At 36.8% G+C, this 18781-nt stretch overlaps 1 protein-coding gene across 6 annotated transcripts in view; it reads right to left on the minus strand.

The window, feature by feature from the left end:
- The window catches only part of RNF13 (ring finger protein 13), a 163056-nt gene that overhangs the window by 93401 nt on the left and 50874 nt on the right, over nt 1-18781 (minus strand). For 3 of the 6 annotated variants that reach the window (XM_060638929.2, XM_060638928.2, XM_060638930.2), the window contains one exon: nt 1542-1667. The exons of 2 other annotated variants lie outside the window; for them this stretch is intronic. In XM_060638929.2, the coding sequence (XP_060494912.1) occupies nt 1542-1667 (126 nt within the window). Of the gene's footprint in view, nt 1-1541; nt 1668-18781 lie in introns of those variants that run through there. One more of the 6 variants, XM_060638932.2, reaches the window with a different exon arrangement.

The following is an 18781-nucleotide window of genomic DNA, read 5'->3' on the forward strand; positions in this document are numbered from 1 at the left end:
GAGGAGCTGAAATCCAGCTAATCCTAAAACTCCATTAGAAGCATTCAGACTCATGATGAGGATCCGCTAAAGGGGCAAGAGGACTAATAACTCTACCACATATGCATCCCTGAGTTGTGTTTGTACCATCAAAAATAAACATTCAATGACAGTATTTTCCTAAATTTTGCAGTGAACCACTTCCCATCCCGAACTAAAAAAGTTCTTAAAAAAAAAAAAAAAAAGTATTATAGTTTCTAGTTAATAAAGATTGGACTGAACCAAAAATTACATAGCATAATAATGCAATAAACCTTAGAATCAGCAAATTTTGGTTTACTTTTAATTTACTGGCAAGAAATTAATGAAATATTACAATAATATTTCCTTTTTGTTGGAACAATCTGCAATTATTATGATTTAGTTCTGGGTCAAATCTTAAAATGGCTTAAATTCAAACTACTATTAAAAAAAAGATATAACTCTGAAGAGCAAGAAATCATTTGACTTCAACTCTAATTTATTTCCCATCTAAAGGCAATTAAGAGTTTCGGTTTGGAACCGATATACAATAGTAACAACACCTATCATTTCCAATGTGCTCTACATTTCCAAACCCTTCTGGAGTTATTATTTTATTCCTTTAAGAAGTTTACTATAGAGGTGTCATTTCTTTCATGAAATGCAAGAAGCAGAGACAAAATTCAGGCACATCAGAAGTCTGTTCCCGCTGAATAAATCATCTAACATCAAGCTATGTCAAATTCATGAAGTAATATCCCATGTCTATTCTCTAAGATACACGCAAGAAATTACATGACACTCAGGTCTGAGGTAGATCAGTAAAAGTAACATCAAGGCTTATTTTATACAGGCCTCAGTGTGGCTCTTTTGCCAAGGCCATCCCAAACCAGATTTGTAAAGACGGTATTAAAAGCATTAAAAAAACCACACCTTTAGAGCAGCACTGACGATAGTGAGGGATGTCCTATGGCAAACTTTGTTTTACTTATCTGACTTAACCCGCTCCAGGGAGACAAACTGCGTACAGGTGACGGAACCAGCTTGTTACAGAAGAGAAATCCCGATGTCAACATAAATATAAATATACATGTAATATTGATAATGGAAGAGTAAAGGCATAAAACTGAAGGTTAACGTTTCCATTCCTAGATTAGATCAAGCAAGATTCCACTATTAAACCACAGTTCAAGATTCCCAACTTCTACCTGCAAACTCTTAGAACCAATAACAATCACTTTTATCCTAGTCAATTTTGTTTACAACCTTATTAAAACTGTGAATCGTGAAACCGACGCTGTCTCCCTCTCTGTACTGGCTGTTAAAAGCTTAAAGGTCAATCCTGTAGCAGATGAATGAGACTTAACCTGCTCCTCTCTTGCTTGCCTTCACCAACTTCACCTTCATTTTGCTTTTGTCCTCACTTTTTTTAAGCTGGATGACTTGTGTCAACTCTCTTAAAGCCTTTCTGAAACAAGGGAGAATTTAAGGTAGATAAACTAAAAAAACAGTAACAAAAAAATGAAAAAAGCAAACATTACCTTTACATCAAAATTACAATCAAGTCTTCTAATTAACACGATGAAAGTGCCAGATGAATTATCTTTTAATGGTGGAGGCACTATGGGTTCACAGGCATTCTCTGGTTTTGAATTAATCAAAAAACCCTGTAAAAGAATTGGCAAGAAGTTTTTTCTTTGTTAAACTCAAGAATTCAATACAACTTACTTCTACAAATATCTTTTAAATATGTTTCATGTATTTTGCATTATGCTAGATGAGTTATCTGGGAGCTGTGACAATTCCTACCCTCCAAATATTCACAATCCAAGGACTTCTAAAGTAGTATTTGATTTCATAAGCATTTAGTTTATTAAAGTAAGTTCCATTTCTACTACTAAAGTTCTCTTTTTGATCACACATAAGCCCATCACCCCAAAGACAACCACTGTTATCATGTTGGTGTATTTTCCAATGATGACTGACATTTCTAAACCAAGTAAATACTTTTTTAAAATTAACTTTTACACTTCTTTCATGTTATCAAGCAATGAAAATGCACAGCATTTCTGGCAATTTTGTTCTATAGAAATACTAGCCTGAGTATATAAAGGTGTATGTAGAAAGATGCTCCATGCTATGCCGTGTTTAATAGTAAAAGCTGGAAATCATGCACGTCAATAAGGTAGCCATTTAAAAACATATATACAATAGAAAAATAATGCAGCCATTAAAAAGAATGAGGTAAATCTATGCACACTAAATTGAGAAGGTATCCACAAGATAACTATTAATTCAAAAAGAAAACAGCAAGTTGCTTTCCCGGAAATACAGGATGGTTTGACATCAGAAAATAACATGAAATGTTACATTAACAGATTAGAACATAAACATCAAATGGCTATCTCAACGGAGGTAATAACTGAATAAACACATAAACAGATAACAGAATTCAATGAATTTATAAAAAAGTAAGCAATTAAAGCTATGACACAGTTTCTTTAACAATAGTCCATATGGTATGTGAAGGGCTCACACCAACCACCTATTCCACAGGACATGGCAATTTCTCCGGCCGAAAGTTGCGTGGACTGGCTTGTAAAGGGGAATGTTTTTGCAAATGTTTCAGGAATAAAATGCAGCATACCTTCATTTATTCATAAAATAGTTTGCCTTCTGGATTCCATAGAGCACTTGGTTTTTACTTTGCAGGGAAATAGAACTGCAGTTATCCTTCTAGCAATGAGTATTTGCTTCAATCATGTTAAATTTACACCCTGCTGCTTTTCTGTGCCTGTCTGCACAAACAGTAACTTCTTGCTTTAATGAAAAATCACATAATGCAATTCTTTTCAAGACACTTAGAACAGCAATTAAACTCAACCCATGTAGTACGAGCAAGGCATATAACTCAACTAAAGTGAAGACAGTATGAACAGTTAAGGCCAAATTTCCTGTCTGGTGATGTCAATTCCATCATGATTGCCACCTAGTGGACAGCAATTGAAAGACACATTCCAATTTCAGAGATGTTAAAACATGGGGTTAATAAAATAAATGCATCTTAGAATCAATGAATTGATGGTATGTACAGATACACACAAAAAAAAGATCTACAAGTGAAACTAGAAAAGGGTTTTTGTTTTTTATAACTTCTATATTGTTATATCTGTTATGGCAAATGTATTATTTTTAAACATAAGAAAATTTATAAAAATCAAATACACATAAGCCAAAAGCCCAAAAAACAATCTAGTTGCATTAACAGAAAATTGAGTAAAGCCTTAAAAAATAGGTTTTTTTCTTAAATTATTAAACATTATCTTTCCTGTGGACTATGCTAAAAGAATAACTTGCTATTAATTCCTATTCTTCCCTGAGATATGAGTCACTTAAAACTAAGCGCAAACTTAGTTTGTATCATCCACAAAGTATACAAGGTAGTATAATGGGCTTTGTCAATTGATTTGGCACAACTCTCTAGGCTCTTGAATAAGAATATCAAACGAGGTGCTGCTTTAAGCCAGGTCCACATGCCTAGTGTCACCTCCCTGGGCCAATCTTTTCTTATTAAAAAGATGCTTGCGGGGTACCTAGGTGATTCAGACCGTTAAGCATCCAAGTTCAGCTCAGGTCATGATCTCACAGTTCATGGGTTCAAGCCCTGCATCAGGCTCTGTGCTGACAGCTCATAGCCTGGAGCCTTCTTCGGATTCTGTGTCTTCTCTCTGCCCCTCCCCAGCTTGTGCTCACTCTTTCTCTCTCTGTCTCAAATATAAATAAACGTTAAAATAAAAGGGGAGGGGGCGCCTGGGTGGCTCAGTCAGTTAAGCCTCCAAGTTTGGCTCAGGTCATGATCTTGCGGTCTGTGAGTTCAAGCCCTGCATCAGGCTCTGTGCTGACAGCTCAGAGCCTGGAGCCTACTTCAGAGTCTCTCTGCCCCTCCCCCGCTCATGCTCTGTCACTCTCTGTCAAAAATAAACATTAAAAAAAAAACACAAAAAACAATGCTTGCTCTGTAATTAAAGATCCTCCTCATTTCTACCTTCTGACAGTGGCACTTTATGCCAATATGTAGGATATTCAAGAAAACTACCAGTGCCTACAAGACTTAGGAACTAGATGTCCATCTATTCTCTCTTTGTTGTAATTGCCTGATGTTTAAACAATGCTGGACAAAAATTGTGCATGCAGACTGGCACCTCAGTATCATCAAATGTATAATGCAATAGGCTCACTACATATAAATATGCTGATTTCTTTTGAAATCTTTTATGACTATACATAAAGCAAAGTGCACCAAATATAATTTTCCAGTTTGATGAATTTTCACTAACTGAACACAGATGTATCAGGAAATAGAACTCCGAAAGTTCCCTTCATCCTCCCTGCCAGTCACTAGTCCTCAAACCCCATTCCTAATGTCACCACATAGTCTTCTAACAGCTTGATGTTTTGCCTAATTTTATACTGGAGATAAACAGAACCATACAGTATAGTAAGTGGTCTTTTAGACTTCTTTCTCTCAATGCTGTACTTGTGAGATTCATCCCTACTGCTGAGCAACCACACTGTTGAGACACTTGGCAGATCTTTCGCTGCCATTTCTATACAATGTTACATTGTGTGACGATGCCAACATCTATTCTACTTCTGATGAGCATTCGGGGAATTTCCAGTCAGGAGCTGTTACAAACATTCCACGGACACTAACACAGGTGCACATCTGTTAAGTATGTACATAAAAGTAGAACCATAGGCTATCAAGCTGGATCAGAGCGTATCAAGCTTTGGTAAATCCTGCCAAGCAGTTTTCCAAAGTAGTTTGGGTTACCACTTTTTAACTAGAATATTCAAAATCATCTAAACATAAAAATTATACCGAATGTAATTTTGCTTGAATGCTTCAGGAGGTATTTAGAACTACAGTATTTCAGGATAAAAATTATGAAAACATCACTTTTGTTGATAAATTATACTGATTAATAAAATCACAGAGAATTTGATAAAGTGGTTTTGTTTAAAAGATTGTGTCAGGCTGAAAAGAGCCTTAACTTTCCTTCCCTTCAGCTTTTACTGATGTTAAGCTACATAAATAGTAAAAATAAGAAGAGCATATGTAGTTATAATGTCAACAGAAATGTTGAAAGCAAGGCAGCAGTACATCCTTCTCTTTGCAAGAGTAAAAAATAAAAGAAGGAGAAAGTCAGAGAAGGGTGAGTTGTTTTGTTAGTATCTGAAGTTGTAAATTAATTAATTGCAGTAACAGCAAGCAGTTAACATTTGTTGAGCCTTAGCACTCAACACTGTGTCAGGCACTATGCCCTTTCAGTATTCTAAATCAGTTAATCTATGCAATGACCCAAGGAGGTAGCTACTATTATTATTATTATCCTTATTTTAAAGATGAGGAAACTAAGTCTCAAAAAGGTTAGGTAACTTGCTCAAGGTTACATAGCAGGCATGCAGTCCCAGAAAGTTCTCAACCACTAAGCTATACTCCTCCCATAAAAGGTCAAAACAAACCAGAACAAAACAGCCTCGACTAGGTGAAAAACAAAATGGGCAACAAAGAGAAGAATGAACATTTACAAAAATGAACAAGCCAAAATGTTAGTATAAAAGGCAATTAAGGCTGATTCCAAAATCTGATGTAAATACTTTAAACAGCGAAGATGTCAGGGGTGCCTAGGTGGCTCCGTTAGTTGAGCATCCGACATCGGCTCAGGTCATGATCTCACGGCTCATGGGTTCAAGCCCCACATCAGGTTCTGTGCTGACAGCTCAGAGCCTGAAACCTGCTTCAGATTCTGTGTCTCCCCCTCTCTCTGCCCTTTCCCTACTCAAGCTCTGTCTCTCTCTGTCTCTCAAAGATAAGTAAACACTGAAAAAAAATTTTTTAAACAACGCAGATGTCAAAGGAAACTGCCATAATTTTGACATTCAAACATAGACCAGAGTTACACCAATCAGACTTTATTAGCTAATGTTTTCCTAATGTGAGTGCGAGAGATGGATTTATTCCTATCAACAACTTTCAACAATGTTAAAAATATCCACTGTTCTTTTCTCTAATTCTATATTAGATCATTCTTCCAAAATTTATCCATAATTTTCACATACAGGATACATTTAATGTCTTTGTCACAAATGGTTAGAGATTATGCTCTTCTTATACAGTAAAATATCCTTTAACCACTACTCTTATCATATTACTTTAAATTCCTTTAACACTACTCTGAATACAGTGGTCACATTTCATTGTAAATAAGAGGATGGATAAGACTGAGTCCCTACCCAAGTAATTAATATCTGGAAAGAACTAACAGATCCAATAAGAGAAAACAGAATATAAACAACATACAGTATAACTGCATAGAACAGAGAAAGCCATTCTAACTACGGGAGGCGGTAGCAGAAAAAGTGGCATTTGACTTGGTTCTTAAACTTTAAGTTGAGGTCAAACACTGAATATACCACTATATGCAGAAGGTATATAGTAGGGTCTTAGTGGAAAAACCAGTGAAATCTTAAAGAAGTCGGTACTTTATTTAATATATTGTAAAAATATTAATTTCTTAGATTTGATAAATGTACCTCAGTTATATAAAACGTTAACATTAGGGGCGCCTGGGTGGCTCAGTCGGTTGAGCGTCCGACTTCAGCTCAGGTCACGATCTCACGGTCCGTGAGTTCGAGCCCCGCGTCGGGCTCTGGGCTGATGGCTCAGAGCCTGGAGCCTGCTTCCAGTTCTGTGTCTCCCTCTCTCTCTGCCCCTCCCCCATTCATGCTCTGTCTCTCTCTGTCTCAAAAATAAATAAACGTTAAAAAAAAAATTAAAAAAAAAAATAAAACGTTAACATTAAAAGAAACTGAGTAAACAGTATATGAGAACTCTCTGTACTATTTTTCTGTAATAGTTTTTCTATATAGCCTTTCTATAAGCCTAAATGTATTTTAAAAATTTGTTTTGAATAAACCAAACACATCAACAACAGTAACAACAAGAAAGTAACAATAGGAACTACCACTCTTCAGCCTGTTCTAGACAGTACACTTCCAGTGATGCACTGTAATTGACGTATTGATGTTTCTGGCAAACAAATCAGTTTTGTCAACAAATTTTTGACATATGTTGCTACTAAGCTATTTTTCTCCTCTTTTCAGCATGTTTCTTTTAAGACTCCAGGGCGAAACATTAGTATTTTAACCATTCCAAGCTTCATGCCATTTGCAAATTTGATAGCCATACCTTCCATGTCTTTCTGCACATCATTGAGGAAAGCACTGAATAAGACAGAAATTTGAGGGTTATATACTAATTAAAAGTTAATCCCTTAACTGAATTATAAGAAAAGGTTGTTTAAAAACCTCACAAATTAAGTATTACATTTGTAGCATTTTTCAAATCAGTACCTGAATATCTTTCATCTCAAAGTTACATCTCATATACTGTTAGAATCCTCCCCAATAGCTTTTTTCGGTTATATATTTTATCAGTGAGTTAGATTTTAGAGCTTAATATCTGACTAAAAGATGTCACAAAAATAAAGTAAGCCCATAAATAACTGAAAACATGAAAAAATACTTAAAAATGCTATCAGCAAATACTATTTAGACCAACTATATAATTTTTAACACATTATTTCCGAAAAAGTTCAAAAGCATTGGTAACAAAATTTGGCTCATGTTAATATACTAGGACTGTCAAAGCTTAAAAAATAAAAAAAGTCCCAGACTACTATATATGTTTATTAATTGCACTGAGATTAAGAATAAGGAAAAAAGGCATACAGATTTATACAATGTCAATATGCAATTATAAAATCACCCATCTTGATAATGTACTCCAATAAGAATTTTTGAGTGATTTGTTTAGATTTGATAATTAGCATTCACTAACTACCTAGTAGATGCTAAGATGAACTTCCACTTCCCAGCCATGACAGAATAACAGGGGCTAGTTTTATCCTCTTGCTTTAAATAACTAGCAAATTAAACAAAAGGTGTGAAATATCAACTTTCAAAGAATGGACCACAGCACAAGACAGCAACTGCTGAGAAGAAAGAAATAAATGCAATGAGCCCTACAAACAGCTCAACTCAGTATCTAGAGATTCTAGGCCTCAGGATAGGGCAGGGGAACCCAACAGTTGAGTGGTCTCAATGAGCTGAGGAAACAGAGCTCAGGGTTTGGAGTGGCAAAGGCAGCTAAAGTTTTGTGAAGCACCATACCGGGAATAAGGGAGCTGCAAAGACAGAGGGCTCCAGATACATGCAGAGATGTCCACTCAAGTCCTTGGCTGATCAGTAATCTGCATTTGTGTGGGAGGAAGCTACCAAAACTGAGAAAGAAAGGAGTAAACAGAACAATCCCTGGAGCCTACACAGAGCTGGGAAGAACTGTATTCTTATCAGCTGCAGAGGAAAATCTTCCTAATACAGATCACCAAATAGAGTCCTCAGAAGACTGTTGCCTCAGAAGTGGGCCAAATTGGCCCTAAACGTTTGAAATGAATGAAAATAAAAACACAATTTACGAAAATTTGTTGGACACAACTAACATAGTACTTAGAGGGAACTTCAAATATTTGTATTAAAAAGAGTAAAGGTCTCAAATCAATGGCCTTAACATTCATCTAAAGAAACGAGGAGAAAGAAAAAAAAAAAAAAAAAAAGCAAATGAAACCCAATATAAGAGAAAGAAAGAAACAATAAATAGCCCCTTTCCTTACAATGATCCTTTGGATATGTATTACTATAGACAAGTGGACAAACTTAAAGAAGCTGAATAACTTGCCCAGTGATAGAACCATAATTTGAAGCCCAGTAATGCTGACCCCAAAGCCAATGTCCTTCCCATCTTACCACAGTATTCACCTTCACAGACAGGAGGATTAAACCAGGACTACATTCCAGTTTTCCCTATTCTCAGCCTAGCACTCTAATAATTTTGCCATTGTGCTAATATAATCATCACTTGTACAGCAAAAGTTCACAAGTGCTTATTAAAAGGATTAGCATTCTAAATCACCTTTTTTTCTTCTTCTTGTACCTTTCTATTTTCCCACCTATCCCCAAATCTTTCATTGTATTATGTAAAAATTTGATAAGTGGCTTACCAGACAACTGGTTTTTCAAGTTATTTGCTGCTGTTGAAGCTAACTATCATAACTGATGTGAAGTCCTAGAGGATAGCTTTATGCTCACAAAGGAGGATCACAAATCATAGGCATTATCATCCCTGTTTTAGAGAAGAAAAAACTTAAGCTTCAAAGAAGACAACACACCTGAGAATCAGCTGCTAACTGATGGTGCTATGAGTCAAACTGATTCAAATAATGTATCCTTTCTTCAAGAACACATTGTCTTTCAAATTTAATATAAACACAAAATGATGTCAGTAAGATTGGTGAGACTAAAGATTATTCTTTAATGCTATTTCTGGTTTTTTGTTTGGTTTTGTTTTTTAAGTAGGCTCCACACACAGCACTTGAACTAGGCTTGAACTCACAACCTTCAGATCAAGACCTGAGCTGAGAACAAGAGTCAGATACTTAATAGGCTAAGCCACCCAGGCGCCCCATTTCCATTTTTTAAATGAATTTTTTTTACTTTAATTCCTGTAAAGTTAATATACAGTGTTAGTTTCAGGTGTACGATATAGTGATTCAACAATTCTACACATTACTCAATGCTCAACGTGTTAAGTTAGTCTTCAAAACCCATCATCTATTCCACCCATCCCCCCACCCACCTCCCCTCTGGTAACCATCAGTTCGTTCTCTATAGTTAAGAGTCTGTTCCTTGGTTTGACTCTCTCTCTCTTTTTTTTTCCTTGATTGTTTTATTTCTTAAATTCCACATGAGGGAAATCAGATGGTATTTGTCTTTCTCTGACTTATTTTGCTTAGCATTATACTGTAGCGTCATCCATGTTGTTGCAAATGGCAAGATTTCAATCTTTTTATGGCTGAATAATATTCCATTGTATATACATACGACACCTTCTTTATCCATTCATCTATGGATGGACACTTCGGTTGCTGCCATAGTTTGGCTACTGTAAATAATGCTACAATAAACATAGGGGGTACATGTATCCTTTTGAATTACTATTTTTGTATTTGGGAAGTAAATTACTAGAAGTAATGTGATTACTGGATCATAGTTCTATTTTTATTACTTCTGTTATTATTATGATAATATTTGTACTAAACAAATATACTTGGAAAGAGAAAAGCTCACAACTTAGAATGAATTACAAGGTGTCAAGAAGGAAATTGGAAGCATCCAATACCAAAGATAGTTCTATTTGTATAGAATCAGTCAGTAAAATGTTTACCTTATTTCAATACATTTATCCTAACATATAATAATTATTTATTTTAAGAAAACATTTCTTGCTTTATACAAGGATTCATTTTCAGATTCCATTACAAAGCAAATTCTCTTAGCATGTGCAGTATTATTATATCATTATGCCAAAAGTTACAAGCAAAATATGCTCGGTTTGGGAGAGGAAAGATTAGGGAATAGCGGTCAGGCCAAACCTATATACTGAATAAAAAGAAAGGAAGAATCATGAGCAGTTGTGAGTTCCAGTTATGCTCCCTGTGATGCCAGGTCACTGTTGACAGTTTTGCATCTCTGATCCATACAAAGTACTAAATATGAACAATACTCCTAAATGAGACATATAAAATAAGATGAGCTAGTCATCAAGGTGTGAGGGTGAGCACAAGAGGTTGGTTTATCTCCTATATACTTCCTACTGTCAGATAGCAAAGTAAATCCTGAAGTTGGGAGTTTTTAATCCTCAAGTTTTTTTTTTCCACAGAGCTCCTGAGGGCAAGTAGAAAACAGATGGCAAAAATTACCCTAAAAACAGCAAACATCAGGCTACCAGATTCATAAATATGGCTTTTCATGCTCACTGAAGAACACTGTTGAACCCCTGAGATGGCAAACTGCTCAATATATTTACAGACATTTTGGTCATTTCCTACTTCATAATCTATTCCCAACAGGTCAACCCGAAGCATTAATTGTCGTTTTAATTCTTTATTCTACTGATACACCGGTTCACTAAACAAATTTGCTGAATCCCTGCTGTAATTCAGGAACTGTCAGAGAGAAAGATTCTGCCTTCAAGAAATTTACATTGTATGCCAGACACCGTATTACAACAGAAATGCGCATGATAAAGTACTTGTTGTGAATACCTCTATGGTAACATTCTCCTTCCTGGTTTTACATCGATCAGCTTTTCAATTTTTAAATGCTGAATATAGCTTTTATACCTACTCATATTGGTAAAATTGCTCAGGGCTGAGAAAATACTGCCACAAAATTGCAATAATTTTCAATGCACATACTTCCTTAACATTTGATATAAAAACTGGATAATTACCAAGTATAAGATAAATCATATAAGTAAGTCTCAAAATAGAAAATCCTCTTAATAATCTGGGGCATCTGGGTGGCTCAGTCAGTTAAGTGACCAACTCTTGATTTTGGTTCAGGTCATGATCTCACAAATCCTGAGACTGAGTCCCACGTCAGGCTCTGTGCTGATAGCATGAAGCCTATTTGGGATTCTCTCTTCCTCTCTCTCTGCCCCTCCCCTTGTGTGTGTGTGTGTGTGTGTGTGTGTGTGTGTGCGCGCGGCCACACACACGCACACGTATGCACTTTCTCAAAATAAATAAACTAATAAATAAATAAATAAATAAATAAATCCTCGTAATATTACCTTTCCAAAAGCAGAGGATATAGAAGAATGTTTTTACTATCAAAGAGATTATCTATTTCAAAAGACTAGGAGAATCTGTTCCTTCAAAATAGCTAGGTTAAGCCAAGAATGGTAGTTAGTAGGTTGATGAGAAATTTATGCTGAAGGAGAGCTGAGGTAAAAAAATCCAAAGTTTGTGGCATTTGAGGGGCCCCTGAGTGGCTCAGTCAGTTGAGTGTCCAACTTCAGCTCAGGTCATGATCTCACAGTTCATGGGTTCAAGCTCCACTTCGGGCGTGCTGCTGTCAGCACAGAGCCCACTTGAGATCCTCGACCTCCTCTCTCTCTGCCCTGCCCCACTCGTGCTCTCTCAAAAGTAAATAAAAACATTATCAAAAAAGAAACAGTTTGTGGCTTCTGAGCCACAGCTCACTCCCCTGCCACTAGCTCAGTGAGATGGAAGCTCCACTCTGTGGCAAAGGCCACAAGGCTCCTTCTCCCCTCAGCATCCAGTTAAGGACTATGGTACCTCAGAAGAAGGGGAAGATCACCACCATTTCTCACCTCTCCAGCTCCAAACTGCAAAGGTTAAATTCCTGGTGAATGTGGCAAAGTACACAGGGCCAAGAACACTGGGGCCCTGGTCACCTTCCTCCTAACTCACCTGCAGGACAAAGGATCCATGCTGGGAGAGGCAAATAGAGTAGACCAGAGATAACTACCCACAACCAGCACACTGCACATAAAGCAGAGTGTCAATGAAAAATGAAAACATTAATTTTATGCTAGGCAATCATCCGGGAGATAATAAAGGAATAAGCATAGGAATAAAGCATTCGTAATAAAGGAATAAGCATAGGAAACCACAAGCATTTCCTAGAGTAGAGAAAAAACCAGTGAGAGTGATGCATTTTGAATGGAGCCAATTCCCTATCAGTGGCTCAGAAAGTTTGCCCACTAAAGAGAGGCAGTCTGTAAGAAAAAAGACCTCCAAAGCTCTTCCTAAGGAAACTCACTTTATTTGAAACAGAATGTGGCAAAGTTCATTTAAAAAATAATGAAGAGGTCAAAGAAGAACTAGCAGGGGAAATTAGAAAATGTCTGGAGACAAATGTAAATGAAAACACAACATACCAAAACTTAGGTGACGTAGCAAAAGCAGTGTCAGGAAAGAAATTTATAGCTGTAATTACTTACATTGAAAAATAAGAAATATTGCAAATCAACAACCTAACTTTATACCTGAAGAAACAAGAATAAGAAGAACTAAACCCAAGGGCACCTGGGTGGCTCAGTCAGTTGAGCTCCGACTTCGGCTCAGGTCATGATCCTGCGGTTCATGAGTTCGATCCCCACATCAGGCTTACTGCTGTCAGTGCAGAGCCCACTTCAGATCCTCTCCTCCTCTCTCTGCCCCTCCCCCGCATGCATGCCCTCTTTTTCTCAAAAATAAATATTAAAAAAAAAAAAAAAAAAGAACTAAACCCAGAGCTATCAGGAAAAGGGAAATAGTTACTAAAGCAGAATTAAAGTCAGAATTATTTAAAAAAAAAATAGAGAAAATCAGTGACAGCTAGAGTTGATTCTTCAAAAAGTTCAACAAAAATGACAGCTCAAGAGGACTCAAATAATGAAAATCACAAAACAAAGAACATTACTACCAGGGCACCTGGTGGGTCAATTGGTTAAAATCCCAATGATGTTTTTTGCAGAAATACAAAACTCCATCCTATAATGTATATGGAATCTCAAGAGACCTCTAATAGTCAAAACAATATTGAAAAAGAACAAACTCAGAGCTCCCATACTTCCTGATTTTAAAACTTACTACAGAGCTACAGTAATCAAAACAGTCTGGGGCTGGCATAAACACAGACACATAAACACCAATGAAATAGCATAGATATCTCAGAAATAAGCCCTCACATATAAGTCAAATCACTTTGACACGAGTACCAAGACCACTGAATTGAGAAAAGATGGTTCTTTCAACAAATGGTATTAGGAAAACTGGATATCCACATGCAAAAGAATAAAATTGTACCCTTATCTTATGCTAAGTAAAAAATTAATTCAAAATGGATCAACAACCTAAATGTAAGAGCTAATATATAAAACTCTTATATGAAAACATAAGGGAAAAACATCATGACATTGAATTTGACAATGATGTCTTGGGCATTAAAAGCACAGGCAACAAAAAATAGATGATTTGGATTTCATCAAAATGAAAAATTTTTGCATTAAAGGGCAAAAGACACGAAAGACAACCCATGGAATGAGGGACAACATTTTTCAATCATACATGTAGTAATGTATTGACATCGAGAATATATAAAGAGCTCCTAGAACTCAATAAAAACAAGTTAACCTGAATTAAAAATACAGGACTTGGACAATCATTTCTCTAAAGAAGATAAACAATGGCCAAAAAGCTCATGAAAAGATCCTCAGCATCTCTACTCATTAGGGAAATGAAAATCAAAACCATACTTCCTATCTGTTAGGATGACTGTAATCAAATAAAATAACAAATATGGACACAGATGTGAAGAAATTGGAACTTTGTGCACTGCTGTGGGAACTTAAAATGAAGGAGCATGAATTTCCCTCCTCGCATGCACGTACAGAATATATAGCTACACATGGAGCAACCCCCCCTGCAAGAAATCTAGAAATTAGCTACGTGATGCCTACACATCAAGCAACTAAGAAAATACTAACATAGGTAACAGGAAAGGCTGAGACATACTCTTGCTACAAACCCCACCCTCAGTACAGTGCCATACAATCAAGAGGGAACATCTAATTCCCAGCTTCTCTCTGAAAAGCAAAGGGTTGGGACCACACATCTAGCACTCCGGTTTTTAAGGCTGCCATCCAGGGGACTGGCCCCCAAATCACCTAGCTCTGAAAGCCAAGAGAGCTTGTGTCCATGAGTCCCACAGGCTGTAGCAAAGAAACAGTTCGTAGCGAATGCAGGTGCACCCAGCATGGCTATCATCTAGGGCTCAATACAGAGGGAGCAGGCAAAAACACCCATCTCCCAGTCTTTTCCTGGAAAAGGTTTGACTACGTAATGCACAAGCTGCTCCCTGAGGATCTAACTTCTAATCAGCACACATCTAGTTACTGACTTCAATCATCCCCAAGGCCTAAAAAGCTGGTGGGCACTTCCATTCTCCTTCTGGCTCACTCCAACATTAAAATCAAGTCTCCAGCTTCTCTCTAGAAGTGTGTCCACATGTCTAGCATCCCACCTCTTATGGCTGCCACATGAGGGACAGGCCATCAAATTGCCTAGCTTTGATAGCCAATAGGGCTTGGCATACTCAAGTCCCATAGGACCATATTAAACAAAAAAAGCAGTTTTTAACAGGTGTGGAAGCCCTCACTATCTACTACTCTCCCCAGGGCTCAGTACAAAGGATACAAGCAAAAATACCCATCCCTGTCTTTACCCAGAAGGGCTATGACTACAGACTCCACCAGCTGCTGCCTGAGGTACTGGCTTATAATCAGCCTGCATGTGGGAACTGACTGAGATCCTCCCAGAAGCCTGACTGATCTGGTGAGCACATCCCCTGCTGTCTACCTGCAGCTCACTCAAAAAAAAAAAAACAAAAACAAAAACAAAAACAAGCTTCCAGCTTCTCCCTGAAAGGAGCTGGTCCACACATCTAGCACTCCAACTGCTACAGTTGTCACCCAAGTTGACTTCCAAATCACCTAACTCTGGGATCTGAGGTGGCTTGGTATTTCATGAGTACCCCAAAACACATAAAACTATGAAATGATTCCACTTGGGAACACAAGCATTTCCAGTGACTACTCCCTCTAGCTCACCACAGAGAAAGTAACCAAAAACCCCTACCTTCTAGTTTCTCCCTGAGAGGAGCTAGACTGCATATATAATATCCTGACTTTCTAGCTGTTGCCTCAAAGTTGAGCTTCCAATTAGTATGCATTGGAGAGCCATATTAAAGTAAGGAGATGGTAGGGGCACCTGGGTGGCTCAGTTGGCTAAGTGTCTAACTCTTGATATTGGCTCAGATCATGATCTCACAGTTCATGGGATCAAGCGCTGTGTCGGCCTCTGCTCTGACAGCACAGGGCCTGCTTGGGATTCTCTCTCTCTCTCTCTCTCTCTCTCTGCCCCTCCCCTGCTCACACTCACACTTTCTTTCTCTCAAAATAAATAAACCTAAAAAAAATAAAAGAGATGGCACTAGGTGGTAATTCAAATCCACAAGCATAAAGAGAACCAGAATAATAAATGAGGTTAATATAACTACATTATGAATATATACTTATTCTCCTCTCTTCTCTCAGGGTTCATTAGTAAATACAAAATTATTTAAATTAATAATTAAAACAAAGTACCAGCCAACTACAAATAGAAGGATAGAGGGGAATTTTCCAACTTAATAAAGGACATCTATAAAACTACACAGCTAACATCATATTTAATGATGAAAAACTATATTCTTTGCCCCTACTGAACAAGATAAGAATGTCTGCTCTTGACACTTCTATGCAAAAAGGTACTAAATAGGATTATTTAGGAATTTCAAGGATTATTTGCCTTGTCCTATTTTAGACATTCATTGCTTTCCTGTCAAAGAAACATTTCAAATTTCAAAATAATGAAAAATGTTCTCCAATTTAAAAAATGTACTGGCAGGTCTAGCCAGGGCAATTAGGGGAAAAAAAAAAAAAAAAGGAATGAAGGAAAGGAAGGAAGGAAGGAAGGAAAAGCACTCAGATTGGAAAGGAATCTGCAGAGGGCATGAGTTTATACAGTTGAACAACATGGGATTGAACTGCACAGGCCACTTACAGATGGATTTTTTTTTTTTAATATACTATGGCTCTATAAATGTATTTTCCCTTCCTTCTGATTTTCCTAATAATATTTTCTTTTCTCTAACTTTGCTGTATATTTTATATATTATTTTATGTATATAAATGTAATACATATACAAAATATGTGTTGACTGTTTATATCATCAGTAAGACTTCTGGTCAACAGTATTAGTAATTAAGTTTTTGGGGAGTCAAAAGTTATACACAGTTTTTTTGACCACGTAGGGGTCAGCGCCTCTAAATCCACATTGTTTATAGACTATATATAGAAACACAATAGTCAATTGTATATAGAAAATCCTAAGGAATCCACTGAAACACAATTAGCAATAAACAAGTTCAGCAAGGCTGCAGAATACAAAATCAATGTAAAAAATCAACCATTTCTACACACTTGCAATGAGCCATCTGAAAAGCAAACTAGGAAAACAATACAATTTTTTGATACAACAGTATCAAAAACAAAATATGCAAGAATAAATTTAATGATAGTGGTATAAGACTTGTACACTAAAAGCCATAAACCTTTGTTAAAAGAAATTTAAAAAGACCTAAATAAATGGAAAGACAGTCTAATTTTATAGATAAGAAGACGTAATAGTGTTAAGATGGCAATACTCCCTAAATTAATCTACAATTTTGACTGAACCTATGTCAATATCCTAGATGGATTTTTTTTTTCCCCAGACACTGACAAGGTGATCCTAAAGTTCAAATGGAAATTCGAGGTATCCAAAATAGCCAAAATAATCTTGAAGACAAAAACAAAGTTGGAAGACCCACACTTCCCAAATTTAAAACTTACTACATAGCTGTAATAATCCAGACAGTATGGTACTGGCATACAGATACACAGATCAATGGAGTAGGATATAAATTCTAGAAATAAACTTCCACATTTATGGTTGACTTTTTTTTTTTTTTTTTTAAAACAAGGGTGCGGGGCGCCTGGATGGCTCAGTCGGTTGAGCATCCGACTTCCGCTCAGGTCATGATCTCGTGGTCCGTGAGTTCGAGCCCCGCATCGGGCTCCATGATGACAGCTAGGAGCCTGGAGCCCACTTCAAATTCTGTGTCTCCCTCTCTCTCTGCCCCTCCCCCACTCATGCTCTGTCTCTCTCTCTCTCTCTCTCTCTGTCAAAAATAAATAAAAACATTTAAAAAAATAAAAATAAAAAAATAAAAAAACAAGGGTGCCATGACAATGTAATCTAGAAAGAATAGCTTTTTCAACAACTGGTGGTGAGAAAACTGGATTATCCACATGCAAAAGAATTATGTTGAACCTCTACCTCACATTAAATAGAAAAATAAACTCAAAATACAGACCGAAATCTAAAAACTAAGACAAAATAGTCCAGGAAGAAAACATACATAAATCTTCATGACCTTGGACTAGGTATCGATTTATTATATAAGATACCAAAAACATAAATAACAGGAGAAACCATAGATAGACTGGACTTAATCAAAATTAAACAGGAGGCATCATCAAAAAAATGAAAAGACAAGCCAGAGAATAGGAAGAAGTACTCACAAATCATACATCTAACAAGGGACTTTTACCCAGAATACATAAAGAAATCTTACAACTCAAAAATAAAAAGGCATAGAACCCAATTTAATTTTTTTTTTTTAACATTTATTCATTTTTGAGAGACAGAGTGTGATTGAGGGAGGGGCAGAGAGAGAGGGAGACACAGAATCCGAAGCAGGCTCCCAGAGCCCGATGCAGGGCTCGAACTCACACCCCGCGAGATCATGACCTGAGCCGAAGTTGGACACTTAACCGAACGAGCCAGAACCCGATTTTAAAATAAGCAAAGGATTTGAATAGACATTTCTTCAAAGGACATATATGACTGGCTAATAAGCCCATGAAAAGATGCTCAACATCACTAATGATTAGGGAAATGCAAATCACAACCACAATGATAAAGCGCTTCACACCCACTAGAAAGTCTATAAAATACAGATAGATAGATAGATAGATAGATAGATATTAAAAACAAGTCTTGACAAGGAAATGGCGAACTTGGAAACCACACACACTACTGGGGAAGCTGAAAATGGTGAACCCACTTTGGAGCAGTCTGGCTGTTCCCTACAAGACTAAACAGAGTTACCATATGACCCAAAAATTCTACTCTTAAGTATATACTCAAGAGAAATGAAAACATA

Source organism: Panthera onca, chromosome C2, assembly GCF_046562875.1.
Source record: "Panthera onca isolate mPanOnc1 chromosome C2, mPanOnc1 haplotype 2, whole genome shotgun sequence".
Classification (NCBI taxonomy): domain Eukaryota; kingdom Metazoa; phylum Chordata; class Mammalia; order Carnivora; family Felidae; genus Panthera; species Panthera onca.